We start from the raw sequence: 24,358 nt of genomic DNA, 5'->3' as shown, positions 1-24,358 counted from the left end.
GTCAGGCTTTGAGCCCCTGGAGACCTAAGGCAGCACAGCTCATCCCCAGCTCAATCAACAGCTTAGAGTGAAGGTAAACTCAGCTAGGAAGCACAAACACTAAGCAGGCTGGGCTCAGGCACACACTGAGTGTTGACACAACTATTGTTCAATCACTTCAGGAAATTGCTTTAAAGATCCTTTGGATTTTTTGTTTCTCCCTTTTCTCTACAAAATTGAAGCCAGAGCTACATTCTCCAAGACCTCTCCTGGAGGAAGTTAAACATTGCAGTACTTTGACACTGTTTGCTCTGAGTGCTGCTTTCCAACTCTCCTTTAAGGCTAACCCCAAGAATCCTGAGTGCTGCTTTCCAAGCTCTCCTTTAGGGCTCACCAACAATTCTGAGTGCTGCTTTCCAACTCTCCTTTAGGGCTAACCCCAACAATTCTGAGTGCTGCTTTCCAAGCTCTCCTTTAGGGCTCCCCAACAATTCTGAGTGCTGCTTTCCAACTCTCCTTTAGGGCTCACCAACAATTCTGAGTGCTGCTTTCCAGCTCTCCTTTAAGGCTGATCCCAACAATTCTGAGTGCTGCTTTCCAAGCTCTCCTTTAGGGCTCACCAAGAATTCTGAGTGCTGCTTTCCAAGCTCTCCTTTAGGGCTAACCCCAACAATTCTGAGTGCTGCTTTCCAAGCTCTCCTTTAGGGCTAACCCCAACAATTCTGAGTGCTGCTTTCCAAGCTCTCCTTTAGGGCTCACCAACAATTCTGAGTGCTGCTTTCCAACCTCTCCTTTAGGGCTAACCCCAACAATTCTGAGTGCTGCTTTCCAAGCTCTCCTTTAGGGCTCACCAACAATTCTGAGTGCTGCTTTCCAACTCTCCTTTAGGGCTCACCAACAATTCTGACTGCTGCTTTCCAACTCTCCTTTAAGGCTAACCCCAACAATTCTGAGTGCTGCTTTCCAAGCTCTCCTTTAGGGCTCACCCCAACAATTCTGAGTGCTGCTTTCCAAGCTCTCCTTTAAGGCTAACCCCCACAATTCTGAGTGCTGCTTTCCAAGCTCTCCTTTAGGGCTAACCCCAACAATTCTGAGTGCTGCTTTCCAAGAACTCCTTTAGGGCTAACCCCAACAATTCTGAGTGCTGCTTTCCAAGCTCTCCTTTAGGGCTAACTCCCAGAGAGACACAAAAATGCCAGTGCAGCTAAAGCAGGACAATTCCTGGGTTCCAGGAAAGGCAGAAGACTTGGATGAGCACAGAGCTCTCCATCTCAGCCATTCCCAGCAGGACTCCTTCAGCTGCACAGGCAGAAGTTGACACCAAAGCAGTGAGTGACCTTGCTCCAGCAGCTGTCTTACCTGAACGAAGGCAACTGTAACAACAATCAGTATTGCCTGCAAGAGAACAGAATGTGGGGTCATACAGGAATTCCAAGGCCATGGAAGTAACTGATCCTAGCTGGGTTTGCTCAGCCACAGCACATTAACATATCAAGGAGGTGATTTGGAAGCAATCTTCCCCATGCTGAAAATCACTCAGCATCCCTTGGCTCTGCCACAAAAGCAACCTCATTATCTATCTGTGTGTGCTCTGGTGATGCCCAACAGCTTGATAATCTTATTGTAGTGAAATCAGCTTAACCAGACAGTCATTAGGAAAGAAAAGCTGCCTCTGCTGGTGAGCAACAGGCAGCAGGGAGAGAGACCCATGAGAAACAAAAACATGACTAACAAAGGTTGGGAGTGAGATGTGGCTGCCACAGAGCACCACAGCTGGGGCTTCCTTCAAGTAATCAGATAACAGAAAGACTAAGAATAAGCTGAAGGCTTGAGCAAGCTGAAGAACAGCTTGGGACCATAAAATATCCTGGAAAGGAGAATGAGAAGAGGATGAGACTCAGGAACTCTGCCCAAGATTCCCAAGGAGTGGGACAGGACACTGAGCACCTCCCCAAGAGCCAAGGTGCCAGAGAGCCCCCACAAAAAAGGCAAAACACCAGGTGCCCATTAGGAACAATTCAGTGGCAGTACCAAGGCCTCCTCAGGAAGCCTGTGCAGCCTCCCATATCACACACAGCTCTGGGCACCAGACTTCAACACAGGCAGCCTGAGGCTTGCAGGCAGGTGCCATGGAAGTGAGTAAAGGAAGGGAAGGTGTCAGAGGAAGCAGCAGAGCTCAATGACTGCTGTGTGAAGCAAGCATCCCCCTTCCTTAATCCACTCTCAGCTGAATTCAGCTGGCAGCCACAAGAATGAAATGCATTTCACACTACAACCATGTACCCAAATCCAACTTACAAACAGCCCAGGCCATTCCAAACTGACACTTGTGCATGGTTTCTTCCTGAAGAAGACATGTGGCTTGCTTGCCACAGAACAAACACCTCTCTGAGGCATCAGAGGGCTTAGCAGCAAGCCTCCAGCTCCCTCAGTTACCAAAGTAACACTGAGCAGAGCCAGCAAGCAGGTCTGGCAGGAATGCAGAGCAAGGCTTTGCCTCTGAGCATACAGAACCCCACATTTTCAGTTGTCTGCCACCAAAAGAGAGGTCAGAGGGATGATCATTTTCTTCCCTGCCCATTTGCAGTGACAAATGGATAGCAGTGCTAGGCTTGGTTCCCTAGCTCAGCAGCCTCTTCAACTGCCAGCTCCTACAAGGTATTCTCTCAGCCTCTGTCTTGCTGTGCTCTGTCTGGAGAGCTCAGCTTCCATTGCTTTTGCTCATTTGCCATCTTGCAAGGACATTGACAGAGGGCTTAATGCTGGCTTCAATTTGAAGTTAAAGCATAATTTAAGGGAAAAGTTGCACAGAAGGCACCAAGAATTGTCCCCCTGAACAAGTGCCCAGAGGCAGACACTCCAGTCAGAGCAGGAGTGAAGGAGCAGGCTGCAGGCAGATCATTGTTCTCATCTGTATTACTGCTGCTGGCCAAGGGCAGAAGAGCAAAGCCCAGGCACAAATGAAAGAGGTTTGATGACAGCACAGCAAGCCAATTCATCACCCAGAGCCAAGCAACCCCATCCCACACTGCCACTCACAGGGCCCCACCTTCTGGAACAGTGCCCACAGAGGGAGGATTTCAGTTCCTTACCACAGTGATACTGACAGCATCATCAAACTGATGCATTAAAACACTGATGACTGCAGATGCCAGGAGGAGCATGATGAGAGGATTTTTAAACTGCAATGAAACACAACGGTAATTCAGCAACGCTCCTGGCAGCAAAACCAGCTCACCTACACCACCCCCCTCCCCCCACCCCCCCCAGCACTTCTGCAGCTATCTCCTGGAATGAAAATGTTTCCCAGCCACCAGTGCAAAGCAACTGTGCCTGTGCAGCCCAGATGTTTCCCTGAGGGGGCTTTCATCATCCCAGGCTGCAGTTAACAGAAGGAGGACACCACTGCTTCTTACACTTGCCTCACATTTGTAAGACAAAAAGATTCATCTCCTGTATTTGTTTACATTGCACTTAAATACACAAAAGGAAGCCTGCAGTACATTCAGAATGCTTTGATTCTGTTCCCAGCAACTGATGAAGGCAGCAGAAGGGTTCAGAACTTTCAACTCATGGTTTCTTTGACAAGACAAAATACTTTCTTCCTGTTCCTGAGGCACGAATAATAAAGGCTCTTTGCTTCTACAGGACAGCTGGCTGCCAGCATTGCCTCTTCTTGAGAGCTCTTGCCAAAACATAACATCCACAGGATCACAGCTCACAGGATGCCAGGGGTTGGAAGGGACCTCTGGAGAGCTTCCAGTCCAAACCCCTGCCAGAGCAGGTCCATAGGATCCAGCCCAGGTCACACAGGAACACATCCAGACAGGGCTGCAAAGGCTCCAGAGAAGGAGACTCCACAACCTCTCTGGGCAGCCTGCTCCAGGCCTCTGGGACCCTCTCAGTCAAGAAGTTCTTCCTCATGTTGAGGTGGAACCTCCTGTGCTGCAGTTTCCATCCATTGCTCCTTGTCCTATCCCAGGGCACAGTGAGCAGAGGCTGTCCCTGTGCCTTCCTTCCTGACCCCCAGCCCTCAGCTATTGATAGACATTGATCAGATCCCTCTCAGCCTTCTCCAGACTCCACTCCTACACTTGAAGTGAAGAACATTGTAAAATGCTGCCTCTGGTCTGGCAATAGAGGTGGGAGCAGAAAGGCAGCAGGTCAGAGGCCAGCCAGGCAGTGCTGATGCCATCCATCAGTGCTGCTGGTGTGAGCAGAGCACCCAGGACCTCTGCAGTCCCTCCACTCTAGAATTGACCATCTGTCACCTCAGGGTTTGCTCCAGAACTTGACTGAAGTGCCCCTCAGACAAGGAGGGGGAAAACCCAGACCAAAATGGTTAACATCACAAACTCATTAAAAACATCCCCTCTGCAAAACCTGCCTGTGAAGAGCTTGTGTAGCTGGGGGTGGGAAGCAGCAACACTCCCACACCAGTCTGAGCAGCTGCATGTGCTGCTGTACACCTGCTAAACCACACTGAGAGGGAAAAGAAAGGGACTAAGAAGTCACACTTGACTTTTGCCAGCTCTGCTTCCCACTGGGGTGGTGGTTGGGCACACCTCCAGCCCCAGCTCACAGGCAGCAGGTCTGCTTTTGGCAATGCCCTTTTATCAAGCTCTTCACACTTCACACTCCAGACCATGAGTCTACCAATAGCCACATGCACCTCTGTCTGACCCTGCAGGCTAAATGGGAATGGTACCCCTGGGCTCCTTAGGAACACACATTGAAGACCAAACCCTATCATTAACCCACTGGCATCTACCTAGAACTACTTTTCCAATAGGTGAATGAACATCTTTATTGATGATCTGGATGAGGACATTGAGTCCATCATCAGTAAATTTGCTGACGACACCAAGCTGGACGCAGGAGTTGATCTGCTGGAGGGTAGAGAGGCTCTGCAGAGGGACCTCGACAGGCTGGGCAGATGGGCAGAGTCCAAGGGCAGGAGATTGAACACATCCAAGTGCCAGGTGCTGCACATTGGCCACAACAACCCCATGCAGAGCTACAGGCTGGGGGCAGAGTGGCTGAGAGCAGCCAGGCAGAAAGGGACCTGGGGCTGCTGCTTGAGAGTAGGCTGAACATGAGCCTGCAGTGTGCCCAGGCAGCCAAGAAGGCCAATGCCATCCTGGCCTGCATCAGGAACAGTGTGGCCAGCAGGAGCAGGGAGGTCATTCTGCCCCTGTACACTGCACTGGTTAGGCCGCACCTCGAGTCCTGTGTCCAGTTCTGGGCCCCTCAGGTTAGGAAGGAGGTTGAGATGCTGGAAGGTGTCCAGAGAAGAGCAACAAAGTTGGTGAGGGGTTTGGAACATAAGCCCTATGAGGAGAGGCTGAGGGAGCTGGGGTTGCTTAGCCTGGAGAAGAGGAGACTCAGGGGTGACCTTATTACTCTCTACAACTACCTGAAGGGAGGTTGTAGACAGACAGATGTTGGTCTCTTCTCCCAGGCAAGCAGTACCAGAACAAGAGGACACAGTCTCAGGCTGCGCCAGGGGAGGTTCAGGCTGGATGTTAGGAAAAAGTTCTATACAGAAAGAGTGATTGCACATTGGAATGGGCTGCCTGGGGAGGTGGTGGAGTCGCCATCACTGGAGGTGTTCAGGAGGAGACTTGACAGGGTGCTTGGTGCCATGGGTTAGTTGTTTGGGTGGTGTTGGATTGGTTGATGGGTTGGACACGATGATCTTGAAGGTCTCTTCCAACCTGGTTTGGTTTATTCTATGTTTATTCTAACTATAAATTACAGAAGCTCTGACTGACTGCTCTTATTAGCTTCCCCACTCTTATCAGACTCATAGCATGGCTCAGGTTGAAAGAAGTCATCTATTCCAACCCCCTTGCCATGGGCAGAGACATCTCTCAACTACACTTGGCTGCTCAAGGCCTCACCCAACCTGCCTTTGAATACCTCCAGGGAGGAGGCAGCCACCACCTCTTTGGGCAGCCTGTTCCAGAGTCTCACCACCCTGGTACTGAAGAACTTCTTCCTCAGCTCCAGTCTAACCCTGCTCTGCCTCAGCTTCAAACCATTCCCCCTTGGCCTGGCTCCAGACACCCTCAGGAAAAGTCCCTCTGCAGCCTTGCTGTAGGATCCCTTCAGCTCTTGGAAGGCAACTCTAAGGTCAGCTCTCCTCCAGGCTGAACACCCCCAGCTCCCTCAGCCTATCCTCATAGCAGAGATGCTCCACCCCTTGGATCATCTTTGTAGCCCTCCTCTGAACTCACAGATGTCCTTCTTGTGATGGGGAGACCAGAGCAAAGTAACTAGTTATGGTCCTGAGGAATCCACTCAGTCAGCTACAGAGGTGCTCAGTAATTGCTAAAGAACCAGGTTCAAACTTAGCCACATTGCTTTAGCTTCTATAGAAAGCCATGAGGCTATAGAAAGCCCTGTGAGGAGAGGCTGAGGGAGCTGGGGTTGCTTAGCCTGGAGAAGAGGAGGCTCAGGGGAGACCTTCTTGCTGTCCACAACTCCCTGAAGGGAGGTTGTAGCCAGGTGGGGGTTGGTCTCTTCTCCCAGGCAGCCAGCACCAGAACAAGAAGACACAGTCTCAGGCTGCACCAGGGGAGGTTTAGGTTGGAGGTTAGGAAGAAGTTCTACACAGAGAGAGTGATTGCCCATTGGGATGGGCTGCCCAGGGAGGTGGTGGAGTCCCCATCACTGGAGGTGTTCAGGAGGAGACTTGATGGGGTGCTTGGTGCCATGGGTTAGTTGTTTAGGTGGTGTTGGATTGGTTGATAGGTTGGACTCGATGATCTTGAAGGTCTCTTCCAACCTGGTTTATTCTATTCTATTCTATTCTATTCTAAGAATCACTGCAAGCCTCTCTTCACCTAGCCACAAGAGACAGCAGGAGAGGAAATGGCCTCAAGTTGCACTGTGGGGCTTCAGGCTGGATATTAGAAGAAACTTCTTCCCTGAAAGGGTTCTCAGACTCTGGCACAGGCTGCCCAGGGAGGTGGTTGAATGCCCATCCCTGGAGGTGTTTCCACAAGGCAGAGATGTGGTGTTGAGGGCCAGGGGTTAGCCTCAGCCTTGGCAGAGTTAGGGAGGTGTTGGACTGGGTGAGCTGAAAGGGCTTCTCCAATCGAAACAACTCAATGACTCTAAACTTGCCTTCACTCTTCTGGCTCATCACAGCCACTGCTGCACCAGGCTAAATGATTCCTAGAAAAGGAAGCTGCTGGCTTTTCTTCTTGAAAACCTGCCTTGAGCACACCCAAGGCATATCCCCATATGAAAGCACAAGCTAGCTAAGCAATATAGAATCACAGAAGGGTCTGGGTTGGAAGGGACCTCCAAAGCTCATCCAATCCAACCCAGGGACATCCTCCACTAGATCAGGTTGCCCAGAGCCCTCTCCAGCCTCACCTGGAATATCTCCAGCCATGGAGCCTCAACCACCTCCCTGGGCAACCTGTGCCAGTGTTCCACCACCCTCCTGGTGCAGAACTTGTTCCTCACCTCCAATCTCAATCTGCTCTGCTCTAGTTTGAAGCCATTGCCCCTGGTCCTGTCCCTGCAGGCCTTTGCAAACAGTCTCTCTGCAGCCTTCTTGCAGCCCCTTCAGGTCCTGGCAGGCTGCTCTATGGTGTACCTGGAGCCTTCTCTTCTCCAGGCTGCAGACCCCCAGCTCCCTCAGCCTGTCCTCAGAGCAGAGCTGCTCCAACCCCCTGAGCACTTCTGTGGCCTTCCTCTGGACCTGCTCCATCAGGCCCATGTCAACAGAATCAATCAATAGAATCAGCAAGGTTGGAAAAGACCTCAAAGATCATCAAGTCCAACCTGTCACCCAAGATCTCCTGACTGTACTGAGAGAGCACAGCTACTGAGCAAGACTGGAAGCACAAAGGGGCAGAGCTTCACCTGGGCAATGTACTTCTTCCACAGCGGTTCATCTTCACTGATGTCGAACTCATTCCAGCCGTGGAACGCTCGGCGGTGACACACTTCACAGTTCTTTAAGCCATGCTGAAGATTGGCCTAAGCAAGACATGGGGAGGGGAACACAGTCAGCAATGCCACTGAGAAGCTTGGCTCCAAAATAAATTCCAGCAGCCCCCATGCAGCCTTGGATTTGGCCACCATTAGCAAGACAATCTGGGGACCGATGCCTGCGTGACGAAGCCAAGGAACGTCTCTCCTGCCTGCAGACTCGGTTTGGTGCTGCTGAAGAGATTCAGCAGCACAGTCAGAGATTGCCAATCCTCCCTGCAGCCAACTCCTCCACAAGGCAAGCTGTGGGCATGGCTCAGACTGTTGAGGGCTGTGTCAGGAGGTCAGCTCCTCGGGCAGACGACGGCGCTAGCTCTGCAGTCCTGCGCTGTCAGCGCCCCACGTCTCCCATGCTGCACTCCTCAAACAGTCCAGCAGACAGCAAATGAAAAGAGAGCATCTATCATGACAATGAGCCCAGGTTGAATGGTTCATGAATCAGGCAGTGGGCAGCCTTCCAGTTCCCTCACTTCAAATGGAGGCTACCCAAACCAATTAAGGACATCAAGGATCCCTCGGGGCCATGGAAACAACAGCTCTGGAAAGGCAGCTGGGAGGCTGGGAGGAGGACTGAGCCTGGGAGATTTGTACCAACAAAAAGCAATTTTCAAGGCACACACAAATCCAAATATTTGGGATTTATATCTCAGATCCCCTCCAAATACCCAGCATTTTGGAACCTGATACAGATCAGAGCCTTCAGTCATCAATCTGCTTTTAGAAGCAGCTAACAGCAAACCGCAGGACACTGGACAGCCCCTCAAGGACAGGAGCTCCCCACAGCAAATGGACACTGCTGGGTACCACCCCTCCCCCCAGGGGTGCAGCCCCACTCACTTGCAGGATGCTGGCTACTTCATCAACTGGCAGCTCACTTGCTTTTTTGGAGGACAGTACAGGAATCATTGTCTCATTGTCACCATCAGGGAGTTTCTGAAGACGTGCAACCTGAGAAACAAAAACCAAAGCCTGAAGGGAAGGAGAGCAGCAAGATTTCATTGCAAACAACACAGGCAAGAGCAAGGCAGTACTGATGCACTTAAGAAGAATAACTAACCCCACAATTCAGCTTGTTTCCATGCAGTGCCACCTGCAATGACAGCAGAGAACACTGGGCAGGCAGCAGGCTCATTTCTGTCCCCACACCTTCCGTGACGACAAAGATCCTAGCAGTTAGTATATTCATAATCCTTAAGCTCATTATCACAAACACCTGGGCAGAAAACAATCACTCCAGGTAGATTCCACTCCCTGCCCCTACTTTCTCCTCCAGAATGAAGGTGAGCTAAGCAGGACCTGTTTTGTGCACTAAGAGAAGCTCCAAGCAGAGCAGAGCTGCACTGCACGCAGCGAAGGCACAACCTGACCACAGCACAAAGCTCCAAGGCAGTGGGGGAAAAAGTCAGGTGTGCCTCTCAGCCTAGGAACCTGGAACTCTGGGAACTACAGCAGCACTCATCAGTCAGCACTGCCTTGATAATTAAGGCAGCTGCAGGTCCCCAGCTCTTGTTTAGGAGAGGAGTAGCTGCAGGGATTCTCTTCCTTCCTTCTCACTGCTGAGTTCCTGTCCAGCACAGGAGTAGCTGCAGGGATTCTCTTCCTTCCTTCTCACTGCTGAGTTCCTGTCCAGCAGAGCAGCAGCTGCAGGGATTCTCTTCCTTCCTTCTCACTGCTGAGTTCCTGTCCAGCAGAGCAGCAGCTGCAGGGATTCTCTTCCTTCCTTCTCACTGCTGAGTTCCTGTCCAGCACAGGAGTAGCTGCAGGGATTCTCTTCCATCCTGCTCACTCCTGAGCTCCCCAGTTCCTGTCCAGCACAGCAGCAGCTGCAGGATTCTCCTCCTTCTCCCTGCCATACTGCACCCACACTCTATAACTCATGCACTGTGCCACACACTCCTGTCCCCTCCACCAGCTGGCAGGCACCAAAGATGGACAGCACAGGACTGGCCTTCCCCTTTAACTTGCCCAGAATGGGAGCAGCTGGCTTTACAGTGTCAAAACTCATTATTGCCCTTGGCTGGGCTCAAAACTGGCTGGCTGACCAGGCAGAGAGTGGTTATGAATGGTGCTGCAGCCAGCTGGTGCCTGCTGACCAGGGGTGTCCCCCAGTGACCAGTGCTGGGCCCAGCTCTAGTCAACATCTTCATGGATGACCTGGGTGAGGGAATGCAGTCAACCAGCTTGCAGATGACACCAAGATGAGAGGCAGTGTGCAGCTCCTGGAGGATAGGAGGGTGCTGCAGAGGGACCTGGCCAGGCTGGGTGGATGTGCTGAGGGCAGTGGGGTGAGGTTCAACAAGGCCAAGGGCAGGCTCCTGCACTTTGGCCACAACAGCCCCATGCAGGCTACAGACTGGGGATGAGAGGCTGGAGAGCAGCTGGCAGGGAGGGACCTGGCAGTGCTGGGGGACAGCAGCTGAACAGGAGCCAGCAGTGTGCCCAGGGGCACAGAAGGCCAAGGGCATCCTGGCTTGTGTCAGGAACAGTGTGGCAGCAGCACCAGGGATGGATTCTGCCCTGTGCTGGGCACTGCTGAGGCCTCACCTGGAGCTCTGTGTGCAGCTCTGGGCCCTCACTGCAGGAAAGATCTTGAGGTGCTGCAGCAGGTCCAGAGGAGAGCAACCAGCCTGGGGAAGGGACTGGAGGCAAAGGCTGAGGAGGAGAGGCTGAGGGAGCTGGGGGTGTGCAGCCTGGAGGAGAGGAGGCTCAGGGGGGACCTTACCACACTCTACAACTACCTGAAGGGAAGCTGCAGTCAGCTGGGGGTCAGGCTCTGCTCCCAGGCACCTGGTGACAAGAGGAGAGGGCATGGCCTGGAGCTGTGCCAGGGGAGGGTTAGGTTGGATGCTGGGAAGCACTTCCTCAGGGACAGGGAATCAGACACTGGCATGGGCTGCCCTGGGAGGTGGTGGAATTGCTATCCCTGGAGGTCTTTAAGAAAAGCCTGGATGTGCACTTGGTGGCATGGCTTAGCTGAGGTGGTGGTGCTGGGCCATGGGCTGGAGCTGAGGTGGTGGTGCTGGGCCATGGGCTGGAGCTGAGGTGGTGGTGCTGGGCCATGGGCTGGAGCTGAGGTGGTGGTGCTGGGCCATGGGCTGGAGCTGAGGTGGTGGTGCTGGGCCATGGGCTGGAGCTGAGGTGGTGGTGCTGGGCCATGGGCTGGAGCTGAGGTGGTGGTGCTGGGCCATGGGCTGGACTTGGTCTCAGAGATCTTTTCCAGCCACAATGATTCTGTGATTCTGTAAATCTCCTCTATGGATCCTGAGGCTTCAAGTCTCTGAGAAAGGTCTTCAGGCTGACCCCAGAGAAGAGCCCAGCAGCTCTGTGCCCCAGCCAGGTGTGACACAAGGCTGGCCACACACTCAAATAGCTGAGATGAACTCCACTCAACCTTTGCTCTTCTGGCTGCCTGCCTAAACCTTCAGCCCAGGGGCCCAAGGGAACAGAGAGCAAAAGTGCAAGTGCAAGCATTGGAACTCTGGGGCCCTCACTTTCTAAGAGAACCCCCTGGAAGCCCACAGGTGCCACCCAGTCCCCAGTGGAGCAGGCAACCAGCAGCAGAACAAGAGGACACAGTCTCAAGCTGTGCCAGGGGAGGTTCAGGCTGGAGGTGAGGAGAAAGTTCTTCACTGAGCAAGTCATTCGTCATTGGGATGTGCTGCCCAGGGAGGTGGTGGAGTCCCCATCCCTGGAGGTGTTCAAGAGGGGATTGGATGTGGCACTTGGAGCCATGGTCTGGTCATGAGGTCTGTGGTGACAGCTTGGACTTGATGATCCTTGGGGTCTCTTCCAACCTTGGTGAGACTGTGAGCAGCAGGACTTGCTCCCTCACTGCAGCTCTAAGAAAGCAGCTCTGGAGACTGAGAGGCAGGGCAGGGCCATCCAGGGTAGGGGTTTGAGCTGCTGGGCAGGGGCCAGGCAGGCACAAGCACTGCCCCTTGCCCACACCAGCTGCACACCCAGACACACACCCTGGATGCATGCCAGACGTGGAGGCAGGGCAGAGAAGAGCACACCAAGAGCCCCCAGAGCAGGCAGGAACAAGCAGCACCCAACGTGGCACTGACTATGATGCCATCTCCTGCAGGAAATCCCACCAGCAATTCTACTCCCAGGGAGAGTCAGCAGCTCTAACAGCAGCAAGAGCAGCTGGAAGTGTGCTGGACACAGATTCAGTGACTGAGACCCAGCTCACTCAGGATCACAAACCTGCAGACAAACTACAAACTCACCTCAGGTGCATCTCTTTGATTCATGTCTTACAGCATCACAGAGCTGGCAGGGTTGGAAGGGGCCTCAAGGCTCAGCCAGTCCCAACCCCCTGCCATGGGCAGGGACACCTCACACCACAGCAGGTTGCTCACAGCCACCTCCAGCCTGGCTGCAAACACCTCCAGGCAGGAGGCTTCCACCACCTCCCTGGGCAGCCTGTGCCAGGCTCTCACCACCCTCATGGGGAACTTCTTCCTCACAGCCAATCTCAATCTCCCCACTTCTAGTTTTGCTCCATCCCCCCCAGTCCTATCCCTCCCTGACACCCTCCAAAGTCCCTCCCCAGCTTTCTTGGAGCCCCCTGCAGATCCTGGAAGGCCACCAGAAGGTCTCCTGGGAGCCTTCTCCTCTCCAGCCTGCACAACCCCAACTCTCTCAGGCTGTCTCCAGAGCAGAGCAGCTCCAGGCCTCTAATCACCCTCCTGGCCCTTCTCTGGACACCTTCCAGCCCCTCCACATTATCCTTGGCTTCAGAACTAATTTACCTGTATTGTACTGTGATGTGCATGAAACTGGAAGTCCTCTTTGGGAAGACTTCATCCACACAGTCTGCACTGAGAGAGCTGTGTGCACCTGGTGTGTGATGAAGTCAGAGACACATTTCCTCCTCTAGTCTCAGTTAGCAACTCCTCTAATGAGCATCAGGACTCTGGAAGTGTGAGAACCCCTGTGAGTGCCCAGTCAGCCTCTCCAGCAGAGCTGGCTGAGGAGCCTGGGGGCTCAGGAAGTGGCACAGGCTGTGGCCAACCACAGCTGCTGGGGGGGCTCAGCAGAACCCCAACACAGCTCCAGAGGGACATCTGAGCAGACCAGCTGGTGGCAAACCCTGATTTCAGCACAGCAGAGTGCCTGATGCAGCCACTCCAGCCCAGAGGGCTGCACACAGACTGCACTGTGTTGGAAGGGACCCTCCAAGGTCATTTTGTCCTGCAGGCAGAAGGGACAGCTCCAGCCAGAGCAGGCTGCCCAGGGACACAGCCAGGCTGATCCTGAATGCCTGCAGGGATGGAGCCTCAACCACCTCCCTGGGCAGCCTGTTCCAGTGTCTCACCTCCCTCACTGTGCAGAACTTCCTCCTGGTGTCCAACCTAACTCTGCCCTGCTCCAGTTTCAGACCATTGCCTCTCACCCTCTCCCCACAGCCCCTTCTGAGCAGTCCCTCCCCAGCCTGCCTGGAGGTCCCCTGCAGATATGGAAATGCAGCCCTAAGGTCTCCCTGGAACCTTCTCCTCTCCAGGCTGAACAGCCCCAACCCTTCCAGCTGAGGATCTCCAGCCCTCTTTGTGGCCTCCTCTGTGCCAATCCATCAGGTCCATGTCCTCCTTGTGTTGGGGGTCCCACAGATGGACACAGCAGGGAGCTGTGATGTCTCAGCAGAGCAGAGGGCAGGATCCTCTCTCTCCAGCTCTGGCCACACTGCTTTGGATGCAGCCCAGGCTGCCCTTGGCCTCCTGTGCTGCCAGTGCCCACTGCTGGCTCCTGTCCAGCTTCTCCCCCACCAGCACCCCCAAGGCCTTCTCTGCAGGGCTGCTCTCAAACTCCTCATCCCCAGACCCCAGCCCTGGGAATCACACTGGCACTGCCAGACTGGAACTGGGTACTGCAGCTCCTACATTCTGCTAAGCTTACCTTAACAAATACACTGAAACCAGCACAAAGGTGTCCTGCTGAACCCCAAATCCCAGCCATTGGTGGTTAGAAAGCTGTGACTCAGAGAGGGACCTGGGGGTGTTGGGTGGCAGTCACTGAGCATGAGGCAGCAGTGCCCAGGGGGCCAAGAAAGCCAAAGGCATCCTGGCCTGGGTCAGAAGCAGGGTGGGCAGCAGGGCCAGGGAGGGGATCATCCCCCTGTGCTCAGCACTGGGGAGGCCACCCCTGGAGGGCTGTGTTCAGCTCTGGGCCCTCCCTGCAGGAAGGACACTGAGGGGCTGGAGCCTGTGCAGAGCAGGGCAGGCAGGCTGGAGAAGGGCCTGGAGCCCCTGGGCTAGAGGAGGGGCTGAGGGAGCTGGGGGGGTTGAGGCTGGAGAAGAGGAGGCTGAGGGAGACCTCCTTGCTCTCTGCAGCTCCCTGCAGGGAGGTTGCAGTGAGGAGGGGACAGCCTCTGCTCCTTGGTGGCAAGGGCCAGGAGCAGAGGCAGTGGTTGCAAGCTGCCCCAGGGGAGGTTCAGGCTGGCTGCTAGGAAATCTTTCTTGCCTGGAAGGGTTCTGAGGCCTTGGAATGTTGTGCCCAGGGCAGTGCTGGAGTCCCCATCCCTGGAGGTGTTGAAGCAGTGTGTGGAGCTGGTGCTTAGGGCCATGGTTTGGTGCTGAGCCTGCAGTGCTGGGTGGGAGTTGGACTGGGTGAGCCTGGAGGTCTCTTCCAGCCAGCTGTGCTCTGTGAGTCTGTGCAAAACCTTCACATGAGCACAGCTGACATTAAAGATCATTCCCTCCACATGTGAAGAAGATCCTGATCAGGGAGCATCATACTCTGAACCATTCCTCCTAGGGCAGCCAGGCTGCTTTCTCAGAGCCACAGCACTGTGCCAAGGCTCAGCCATGTCCCTGCCACTGCAGAGCTGCTGCTTCCCACCCCAAGAGCTTGAAGCCTGCAGACTAAGGAGCTGCTTGTCTTCTACCAGGCACTGTTTGCTCAGGATAAGAAGCATTTCTGAAGGCTCTGTGCTTACACTCTGCTGCCTGCATTGGGATGGAGTCCTTTGGAAAGAGTGTGGCCCTTTTCCCCTTGCAGGGAGTGGCTGCAGCCCTGTGTTCTAACAGCCAAAGGCATTTCTTCCTACCCAACAGTACTGTACCCCCAGCAGGAGCCCTGCCACCAAAGGAGGCACACACACACCAGTCCTGTCTCTCAAAAAGCCAGAAGGAAGGAGGAACCTTGATGAGCAGTAATGAGTTCTCCTGGCAGAGTCAGTGCTCTCCTGGAAGGTCAGAGTTGGGTGTGCTGTTTCCTCAGGCTAGCCAGAGGAACAGAAATACCCAAAGCAAGAGAGCAAGCTGCCCCATCAGCCTGAGAGGCCCTGCCTTGGGCTCAAGCCCTGCTGCAGCAGAGGTTAGGGGTGTCACCATGGCCACCCAGCAGCTGTGAGGCAGAACTGGACTCCTTGGTGCACAACACTGCTGCCTCTCTGACCAACCAGACCCAGAGCTGAATGCTGACACCAAGCCCCCAAAGTCCCAGGCTGTGCCCAATCTTACAGGGTGCAAAATACTGAAGAGGAGACCTGCCCTCAATCCCTTCTACTTCAGGCAGTGTAGACCAAGATGCTCCATTCAACACCCAGCTTACTGCCCACAAAGCTGAAGGGTTATCTGAAGTACCAAAGGCACCTTCTGAACACCCTCTCCCCTGAGAAACCCACAGCACAGCTGACTCCCCAGGGTGTTTGTACCTTCAAAGCCAGGAAGGGAAGCAGCACAGCTCAGCACCAGGGTGCTGCAGGGGCTGCACTGAGCAGGGTGTCAGCAGCAGGGATCAGGATGCCTTTGTCCCACTCTGCTCAGTGCTGGGCAGGCCACACCTGGAGCACTGAGCACAGCTTTGGTCCCTGCTGTACAGGAGGGATGGGGACAGGCTGGAGAGGGTGCAGAGAAGGGCCACAAGAATGATGAGGGGACTGGAAGCCCTGGCACATGAAGGAGGGCTGAGAGAGCAAGGGTTCTTCAGCCTGGGGAAGGGAAGGCTTAGGGGAGCACACCTAACCATGTACAACCACCTAAAGGGCAGCTGTCATGGGCAGGGAGAGTGACTGCTGGGGACATTCAGATGGATGCCAGGAACATTTCCATTCACTGGAGCAGTTAACCATTGGAACAGAGTCCCAAGGGAAGAGAATTCCCCAACATGAGACAGGTTCAAGGCCCAGCTTGACAGGGTGCTGGGCCAGCTCATTTCAACTCTGCTCTTACCCTGGAAGGTTGGACTGGGGGATCCCTGGGGTCCCTTCTAAGCTGGTATTTGATGGATCTGTGAATGCAGCTCAGCAGAGGCTGGAAGCTGCCAAGGTGATGCCCATCCACAAGCAGGGCAGGTTGGATGAGCCAGGGAATTCCAGACCTGTCAGCCTGACCTCAGTGCCAGGCAAGGTTATGGAACAGCCATCCTGAGTGCAGTCACACAGCACTTACAGGATGGCCCAGGGCTCAGGCCCAGCCAGCATGGGTTTAGGAAGGGCAGGTCCTGCCTGACCAACCTGAGCTCCTTCCATGCCCAGGGGACTGCCTGGTGGATGTGGGGCAGGCTGTGGATGGAGTCTGCCTGGACCTCAGCAAGGCCTTTGACACCATCCCCCACAGCAAACTCCTGGCCAAGCTGTCAGCCCCTGGCTTGGCTGGGAGCACACTGTGATGGGTTAGGAACTGGCTGGAGGCTGAGCCCAGAGAGTGGTGGTGAATGGTGCCACAGCCAGCTGGCAGCCAGGCACCAGTGGTGTGCCCCAGGGAGCAGTGCTGGGCCCCAGCCTGTTCAGTGTCTGCCCCTGTGCTCAGCACTGCTCAGGCCACACCTTGAGTCCTGTGTCCAGTTCTGGGCTCCTCAGTTTGGGAAAGATGTTGAGCTGCTGGAAGGTGTCCAGAGAAGGGCAACAAAGCTGGGGAGGGGTCTGGGGCACAGCCCTGTGAGGAGAGGCTGAGGGAGCTGGGGTTGCTTAGCCTGCAGAAGAGGAGGCTCAGGGGTGACCTTATTGCTCTCTCCAACTGCCTGAAGGGAGGTTGGAGTCAGGAGGGGGTTGGTCTCTTCTCCCAGGCAGCCAGCACCAGAACAAGAGGACACAGTCTCAGGCTGCACCAGGGGAGGTCTAGGTTGGAGGTTAGGAAGAAGTTCTACACAGAGAGAGTGATTGCCCATTGGGATGTGCTGCCCAGGGAGGTGGTGGAGTCCCCATCCCTGGAGGTGTTTAGGAAGAGCCTGGCTGAGGCACTTGGTGCCATGGTTGAGTTGATTAGATGGTGCTGGGTGATAGGTTGGACTTAACGATCTCAAAGGTCTTTTCCAACCTGCTTAATTCTATTCTATTCTATTCCCAGCAGGACAGTAAAGAGCTGATCTTCTGTCATCAGAGTGTATTCCATGTGGTGACCTTGCATGCCCTGTGAATGCCACCTGCCTGCCCCCCAGCTGGAGCAGTCTGTCACAACAGAATGATGCCTGACCTGACTGCAGGGCTGTAGCCTTCTGTGGCAGGTTTAGGCTGCTGCCTGGGAAATCTTCAACAGGTCTTGAGCAGGAAGTGGCAGAATGTAAATGAATTACCCTTGGATGTAAAGGGAGAATAATGATGAGGTCTAACTCATGCCATTGGTCTGATAACTAACACAAAGTTGGTTGTATGAACTATTCTCTTTCTCTGCTCCAGCTGATGGCTTTGGCTTGGCTGCTGCTGACCTTGGCTGTGTTCTTCTTGGGGCTAAGTAACTCCCAAGCTACTCTCTGCTCTTCTCCTTTCTCTTTTCCCTTGTACAGGGGGGAAATGGGACAGAGAGGGGGAAGCTATTGGTAGCTCCCTGGTTTTGTCCAGAGGAGTCCTTGTGCAGTTCCTAAGTGGCAAATAGATGCACATCTGGTCTGCTTTGCACACACTCATTGCATTCCATGCTGCCAGGCTGCAGGTTGCCTGTAAATGCAGCTTCATGTGCTCCCATCCCAGACCCAGCTGGGCTGGCAATTCTGGCTTGGGGGCAGTTCCCCAGATTAGGTGGGGGGAATTTCAACCCACCACAACTGCAGACTAACCCCTCAACACCACCATGCCTTCCCTCCAGCCCACTGATGGGAGTAGAAACCATGGAACATTCAAACCTTGCATTCATATCACCACCAAGCCCAACCTTATGACACCAAGTTAGGAGCAGATGTTGGTCAGTCAGAGGGCAGAAGGGCTCTGCAGAGGGACCTCGACCCACTGGACAGCTGGGCAGAGGCCAACAGGATGGCATTCAACAAGTCCCAGTGCCAGGGGCTGCACTTTGGCCACAGCAACCCCAGGCAGAGCTACAGGCTGGGGTCAGAGTGGTTGAGAGCTGCCAAACAGAGAGGGACCTGGGGGTGCTGATTGACAGCTGCCTAAACATGAGCCAGCAGTGTGCCCAGGTGGCCAAGAAGGCCAAGGGCATCCTGGCCTGCATCAGGAAGAGTGTGGCCAGCAGCAGGGAGGTCATTGTGCCCTGTGCTCAGCACTGCTTAGGCCACACCTTGAGTCCTGTGTCCAGTTCTGGGCCCCTCAGTTTAGGAAGGACATTGAGAGACTTGAAGGTGTCCAGAGAAGGGCAACAAGGCTGGGGAGAGGCCTTGAGCACAGCCCTGTGAGGAGAGGCTGAGGGAGCTGGGGTTGCTTAGCCTGGAGAGGAGGAAGCTCAGGGATGAGCTTATTGCATTCTACAACTCCCTGAAGGGAGGTTGTAGCCAGGAAGGGGTTGGTCTCTTCTCCCAGGCACCCGGCACCAGAACAAGAGGACACAGTCTCAAGCTGTGCCAGGGGAGGTTTAGGCTGGAGGTGAGGAGAAAGTTCTTCACCCAGCGAGTCGTTCGTCATTGGGATGTGCTGCCCAGGGAGGTGGTGGAGTCCCCATCCCTGGAGGTGTTCAAGAGGGGATTGGATGTGGCACTTGGTGCCATGGTCTAGTCATGAGGTCTGTGGAGACAGGTTGGACTGGATGATCCTTGGGGTCTCATCCAACCTTAGTTACACTGTGACAGCTTAACTCTAACCCCCAAGCCCAACCCCTAAGCCTAAGCACTTAGAGCACTCCTGCCTGCTCTGGAGGAGACACTGGGGTGAACTTAAAGCCTGGCTGCCAAAAGCCTTGAGATGGCATCAGAGTTGCTGAGAATGCACTGACAAACACCAGAGCAATCTGCATCTGCTTGGCCAAGATATGGAGCTTTAGTTTTTCCTGTTCAGAGAACCCCTCCTTGAGCACTGGGAAAGCCTCTTTGGACACTTCATGCATTTGTTGTCACCTAGGAAAGAGAAGCCTGGAAGCACTGAAGTCAGCTCTGGCAGGTGTGGAAGCTGTATGGAACACCCTGGGTCAGAAGCAGAAGGGCTGTCTCCAAGGGAGGCCTTACAGCAGCATCTTTCAAATAGAATAGAATAGAATAAACCAGGTTGGAAGAGACCTTCAAGATCATCGACTCCAACCTATCATCCAACACCACCTAATCAACTAACCCATGGCACCAAGCATCCTGTCAAGCCTCGCCCTGAACACCCCCAGTGACGGCGACCCCACCACCTCCCTGGGCAGCACATTCCAAAGGGCAATCACTCTCTCTGTGTAGAACTTCCTCCTCACCTCCAGCCTAAACCTCCCCTGGCACAGCCTGACACTGTGTCCTCTTGTTCTGGTACTGGTTGCCTGGGAGAAGAGACCAACCTCTGCCTCACTACAACCTCCCTTCAGGTAGTTGTAGACAGCAATAAGGTCACCCCTGAGCCTCCTCTTCTCCAGGCTGAGCAACCCCAGCTCCCTCAGCCTCTCCTCACAGGGCTGTGCTCCAGACCCCTCCCCAGCTTTGTTGCCCTTCTCTGGACACCTTCCAGCAAGTCAACCTCCTTCCTAACCTGAGGAGCCCAGAACTGGACACAGGACTCAAGGTGTGGCCTAAGCAGTGCTGAGCACAGGGCAGAATGACCTCCCTGCTCCTGCTGGCCACACTGTTCCTGATGCAGGCCAGGATGCCATTGGCCCTCCTGGCCCCCTGGGCACACTGCAGGCTCATGTTCAGCCTACATCAACCAGTACCCCTAGGTCCCTTTTCACCTGACTGCTCTCCAGCCACTCTGACCCCAGCCTGTAGCACTGCCTGGGGTTGTTGTGGCCAATGTGCAGAACCCAGCACTTGGATGTGTTCAATCTCCTGCCCTTGGCCTCTGCCCATCTGCCCAGCCTGTCCAGGTCCCTCTGCAGAGCCTCTCTGCCCTCCAGCAGATCAACTCCTGCCCCCAGCTTGGTGTCGTCAGCAAATTTACTGCTGATGGACTCAATGCTCTCATCCAGATCATCAATGAAGATGTTAAAGAGGCTGGGGCCCAGCACTGCTCCCTGGGGCACACCACTGGTGCCTGGCTGCCAGCTGGCTGTGGCACCATTCACCACCACTCTCTGGGCTCAGCCTCCAGCCAGTTCCTAACCCATCGCAGTGTGCTCCCATCCAAGCCAGGGGCTGACAGCTTGGCCAGGAGTTTGCTGTGGGGGATGGTGGCAAAGGCCTTGCTGAGGTCCAGGCAGACTCCATCCACAGCCTGCCCCACATCCACCAGGCAGTCACCTGGGCATGGAAGGAGCTCAGGTTGGTCAGGCAGGACCTGCCCTTCCTAAACCCATGCTGGCTGGGCCTGAGCCCTTGGCCATCCTCTAAGTGCTGTGTGACTGCACTCAGGATGACTGTTCCATAACCTTGCCTGGCACTGAGGTCAGGCTGTTACCAACCCCTGCACCAAGCTGACACAGCCAAGGAGGGCATTCTTGAGTCCCTTCAGCAAGCTTCAGGTCAACAAAACCTGCTTCTCCTGGCAGGCTTGAATTACCCAGGCACTGGCCCCATAACCTCCTCCAGAAACCCACACCTTATGGCCTAGGCAAGTGGGCTGTGGGGCAGGTGGGAACTGCCTGCCAGCCCCTGCCCAGTGCACTCCATGGCTCCCTCTCAGCCTGGCAGCCAGGCACAAGGAAGGGGGGCCCCCTAGGTGAGGTGGGTCAGGGGCAATCAAGAGTTCATTGGTACAGCCACAAGGAAAAGGCCTCCAGAGGCTGGAGAGCCCCAGGGGCACAGGCAGCTTGTCCCAGGACATTGCAATCTGTCCTTCTGCTCTGTTTCCCTCTCTCTCTCTGTTGCAGGCAGTGCACAGCCAAAGCTCTCTCTCTTCTCTCCTCTCAGGCCCTGTGCTGTTATCTTATGGTGTGTGGGGCAGAGGCTTTCTCCTGGCCTTGGCTGGCAGTGAATTTCCAGCCCCAGCCCAGGGCCTGGGGAAGCCTGGGGCAGGCCTGGGGCTGGGGGCAGCAGTCTGGCTGAGGGGGGTGGAGGCTCCTGGCAGGCTCTGGCCTGGCAGGCTCAGGTGTGTTCCTTCTACCTGAATGCCTTCTGTGTGTCTTTGTGAACAGAATTTCCATCCCAGCTTCCCACCAGTGTGGAGCATTTTTATTTGCTCCTTGGGCAGGGCTGAAAGATCTTCCCTGGCCTTTGGAGCTGGGCAGCCCCTGGCTCAGAGCTTGGATACTGGGGACCAGCACTGGGCTGAACACTGTTGAGTATCTTCATGAGCAATCTGGATGCTGGGATCAAGAGCACCCTGATGAAGTTTGCAGTTGACAGCAAGATGAGCAGGGAGGTTGACACTCCAGAGGGAGAGCCACGCTCCAGGAAGCCCAGGACAGGCTGCAGGAGTGGGCTGGCAAGAACCTTACAGCATTCAGTGGGGCCAAGTGCAGGGTCTTGCACCTGGGAATGCATGGCCCAGGGGTGCAGCTCAGACTGGGATCCACCTGGCTGGAGAGCAGCCCTGAGGAGAGGCACCTGGGGGTCTTGGTGGACAACAAGCTCAGCACAAGGGAGCTGCAGGGGCAAAGAAAGCCAACAGGGTGCTGGGGTGCAGAGACAGAGAAGTCATCGTCCCACTCAGTGCTGCTCAGACCACACCTGGAGCACTGCCTGCACTGCTGGTCCCTGCTGTACAAAAGAGATGTGCACAGGATGGGAAGCATCCAGAAAAGGCCAGGAGAATGCTCAGAGGCCTGGCAGCCCTGCCCTGGGAGGAAAGGCTGAGGGCTGGGCTTGCTCAGCCTTCAGAAGAGCAGGCTGAGGGCAGACCTTATTGCCATGGATACAGGACATAAAGGGTGGCTGCCAGGAGAGTGGAGACTCCCTTGGTGCAAGGAGTGCCATGGAGCAGACAAGGGCTGATGGGGACAAGGTACTGCTGGGGAGGTTCCCTTTGGACTGCAGGGGGAAATGGTTCCCCAGGAGCACAGTCAGAGACTGGAATCATCTCCCCAGGGCAGCAGAGCAGTCCCCTGCACTGGCCAGTGTAAGACTCAGCCTGCCAGGCTGCTGGGCCAGCTCACTGCAACTGCAGCATCACCTGGACAGCTTGGAGCAGCTGAGCCTGGGGGTCCCCTCCAGCCTGGCCCTGTGTGGCTCAGTGCTAAGCACCAGAACAAAAGGATCCAGGGTGCTGAGCACACTGAGATGACCAAACCAGCACCAGAGCCCCACGGCAACCGAGCACCGAGGGCCACGTCTCGCTCGGCTCCACTGGGCTTCCACCTCTGCTTAAACCCTGCCTCACATGGAGGGGTTTGGAAGCTGAAGGCCAAAAGACTTTGATTCTAAGGCTCACTCATTCATCTTGCCTGAGTGTTGCTAGCTTTCTGGAAGAGAACATTTAAGCTTGGAAATAAGATGACCTGGCTCCTCTCCAGCAGACCGCTCCTGTCTGCTACCACTTTGAAGCGCTGAGCTTCACAAAATGAAGGCCAGCACCTGAACAGCAAAGCCTGACAATGGATTTCAGCAGCCTGTGCTACACCACCAGCCTGCCCAGGACACCTGCAGACTGGAGCTGCCAAGCAAACACACCAGCAGGAAGGCTTGCTGAAGCTCCAGGACAGCTCATGGATTCAGTCCTTGACAGCTCTGCAGTTGCTGCAGAATGGGACACAAGCAAATGCCAACCCAAATCCCTGAACTCCCTGCTTGCAAAGCTCCCAGGATGAAGCTTCCCTAGGATCACAGAATGTTAGGGGTTAGAAGAGACCTCCAGAGATCATCCAGTCCAAGCCCCCTGCCAGAGCAGCATCACCCAGGGCAGGTCACCCAGGCACACATCCAGGTGGGTTTTGAAGGTCTGCAGGGAAGGAGCCTCCCCAGGCAGCTCAGTGGGCAGCCTGGCAGCCTGCTCCAGGGCTCTGTCACCTTCACAGGGAAAGCTCCAGCGTGCCCTCAGTGCTCCTTGGCCTGAGCAGAGCCTGGCTCCAGCCCTGCACATCTTTATCCCCAGCAATGAGGGCAGCCCTCAGGCTCCTCTGCTCCAAGCCCCAGCTCCCTCAGCCTGGCCTCACAGGGAGATCTTCCACTGCCTGCAGCAGCTCTGTGCCTCTGGGATGGACTCTCTCAAGCAGTTCCCTGAGTTCCTTCTTGAGCTGAGGGGCCCAGAACTGGACACAATATTCCAGCTGTGGCCTCAGCAGGGCAGAGCAGAGGGGGAGGAGAACCTCTCTCAACCTACTAACCACAGCCCTTCTAATGCTCCCCAGGATGCCCTTGGCCTTCTTGGCCACAAGGGCACATTGCTGGCTCATGGACATCCTTCCATCCACCAGGATTACCAGGTCCCTCTCCTCTGCTTTGCTCTCCAGCAGCTCAGTCCCTATCCTCTCCTGCTCCATGGGGTTGTTCTTTCCCAGATGCCAGACTCTCCCCTTGCCCTTGTTGGATTCTCTTCCATTTCTCCCTGCCCAGCTCTCAGCCTGTCCAGGTCTCACTGAATGCTGCCACAATTGCTCCCAGATTCATGTCTTCAGGAAGCTTGCTGGCAGTGTCCCCTGTGCCCTGAGCCAGGTCCCTGATGAATGTGTTGAACAGTGCTGGTCCCAGTACTGACTCCTGAGGGACCCACTAGACACAGGCCTCCAGCCAGACTCTGTATCAACAAAGCAGTAAGGCTGCTGCAGAAAATCTCTGAAGAGTTTAAAAGCCTTTGCCCAGGATTCCAGAGGCTGCCTTTGCTAGCCCCCATTAGCCATTTTATCCCTTCCAGTTGTTTAGAGCAAACCAAGTAACCAGACACAGAGGCTTGTCCCAGATTTACACCTTGGTTGCTGTATCTCACTTGCCTTCTCTTCTCTGCCTTTATCACTCCTTGCAGCTTCTCCAAACCACACTGCCAATGCCAAGTGTCTCACCCAGAGCCACGAACTCCAAAGCAGGTCTCACAACTAAATCTGCTCATCACCAGCTTGTTCCACCTCACACCACCCCCCTGCTGTCTGCTTCTACTGAGCTGAAGCTACACCTGCAGAAGAACTGAGTCACCCCAAGGGCCTGGCTCATGCTGAAAGGAGCAGGTCTCACCCCTTTGGCCCCCATTGATTAAGTGGAGACT

General features: G+C 54.9%; 1 protein-coding gene across 1 annotated transcript in view; it reads right to left on the bottom strand.

Moving 5' to 3' along the window:
• Positions 1 to 24,358, bottom strand: part of ATP2C1 (ATPase secretory pathway Ca2+ transporting 1) — a 70,735-nt gene that overhangs the window by 39,390 nt on the left and 6,987 nt on the right. Inside the window, exons 3-6 of the mRNA XM_054171186.1 lie at positions 8,827 to 8,937; positions 7,861 to 7,977; positions 3,072 to 3,161; positions 1,339 to 1,374 (exon numbers count right to left, since the gene is read on the bottom strand). Of these exons, the coding sequence (XP_054027161.1) occupies positions 1,339 to 1,374; positions 3,072 to 3,161; positions 7,861 to 7,977; positions 8,827 to 8,937 (354 nt within the window). The remainder of the gene's footprint in view (positions 1 to 1,338; positions 1,375 to 3,071; positions 3,162 to 7,860; positions 7,978 to 8,826; positions 8,938 to 24,358) is intronic.

The sequence above is a fragment of the Dryobates pubescens genome, chromosome 21 (genome assembly GCF_014839835.1).
Source record: "Dryobates pubescens isolate bDryPub1 chromosome 21, bDryPub1.pri, whole genome shotgun sequence".
NCBI classification, from domain to species: Eukaryota; Metazoa; Chordata; class Aves; order Piciformes; family Picidae; genus Dryobates; species Dryobates pubescens.
Note: the sequence above shows the minus strand (reverse complement) of the source record. Positions and strands in the feature narration are given on the sequence as shown.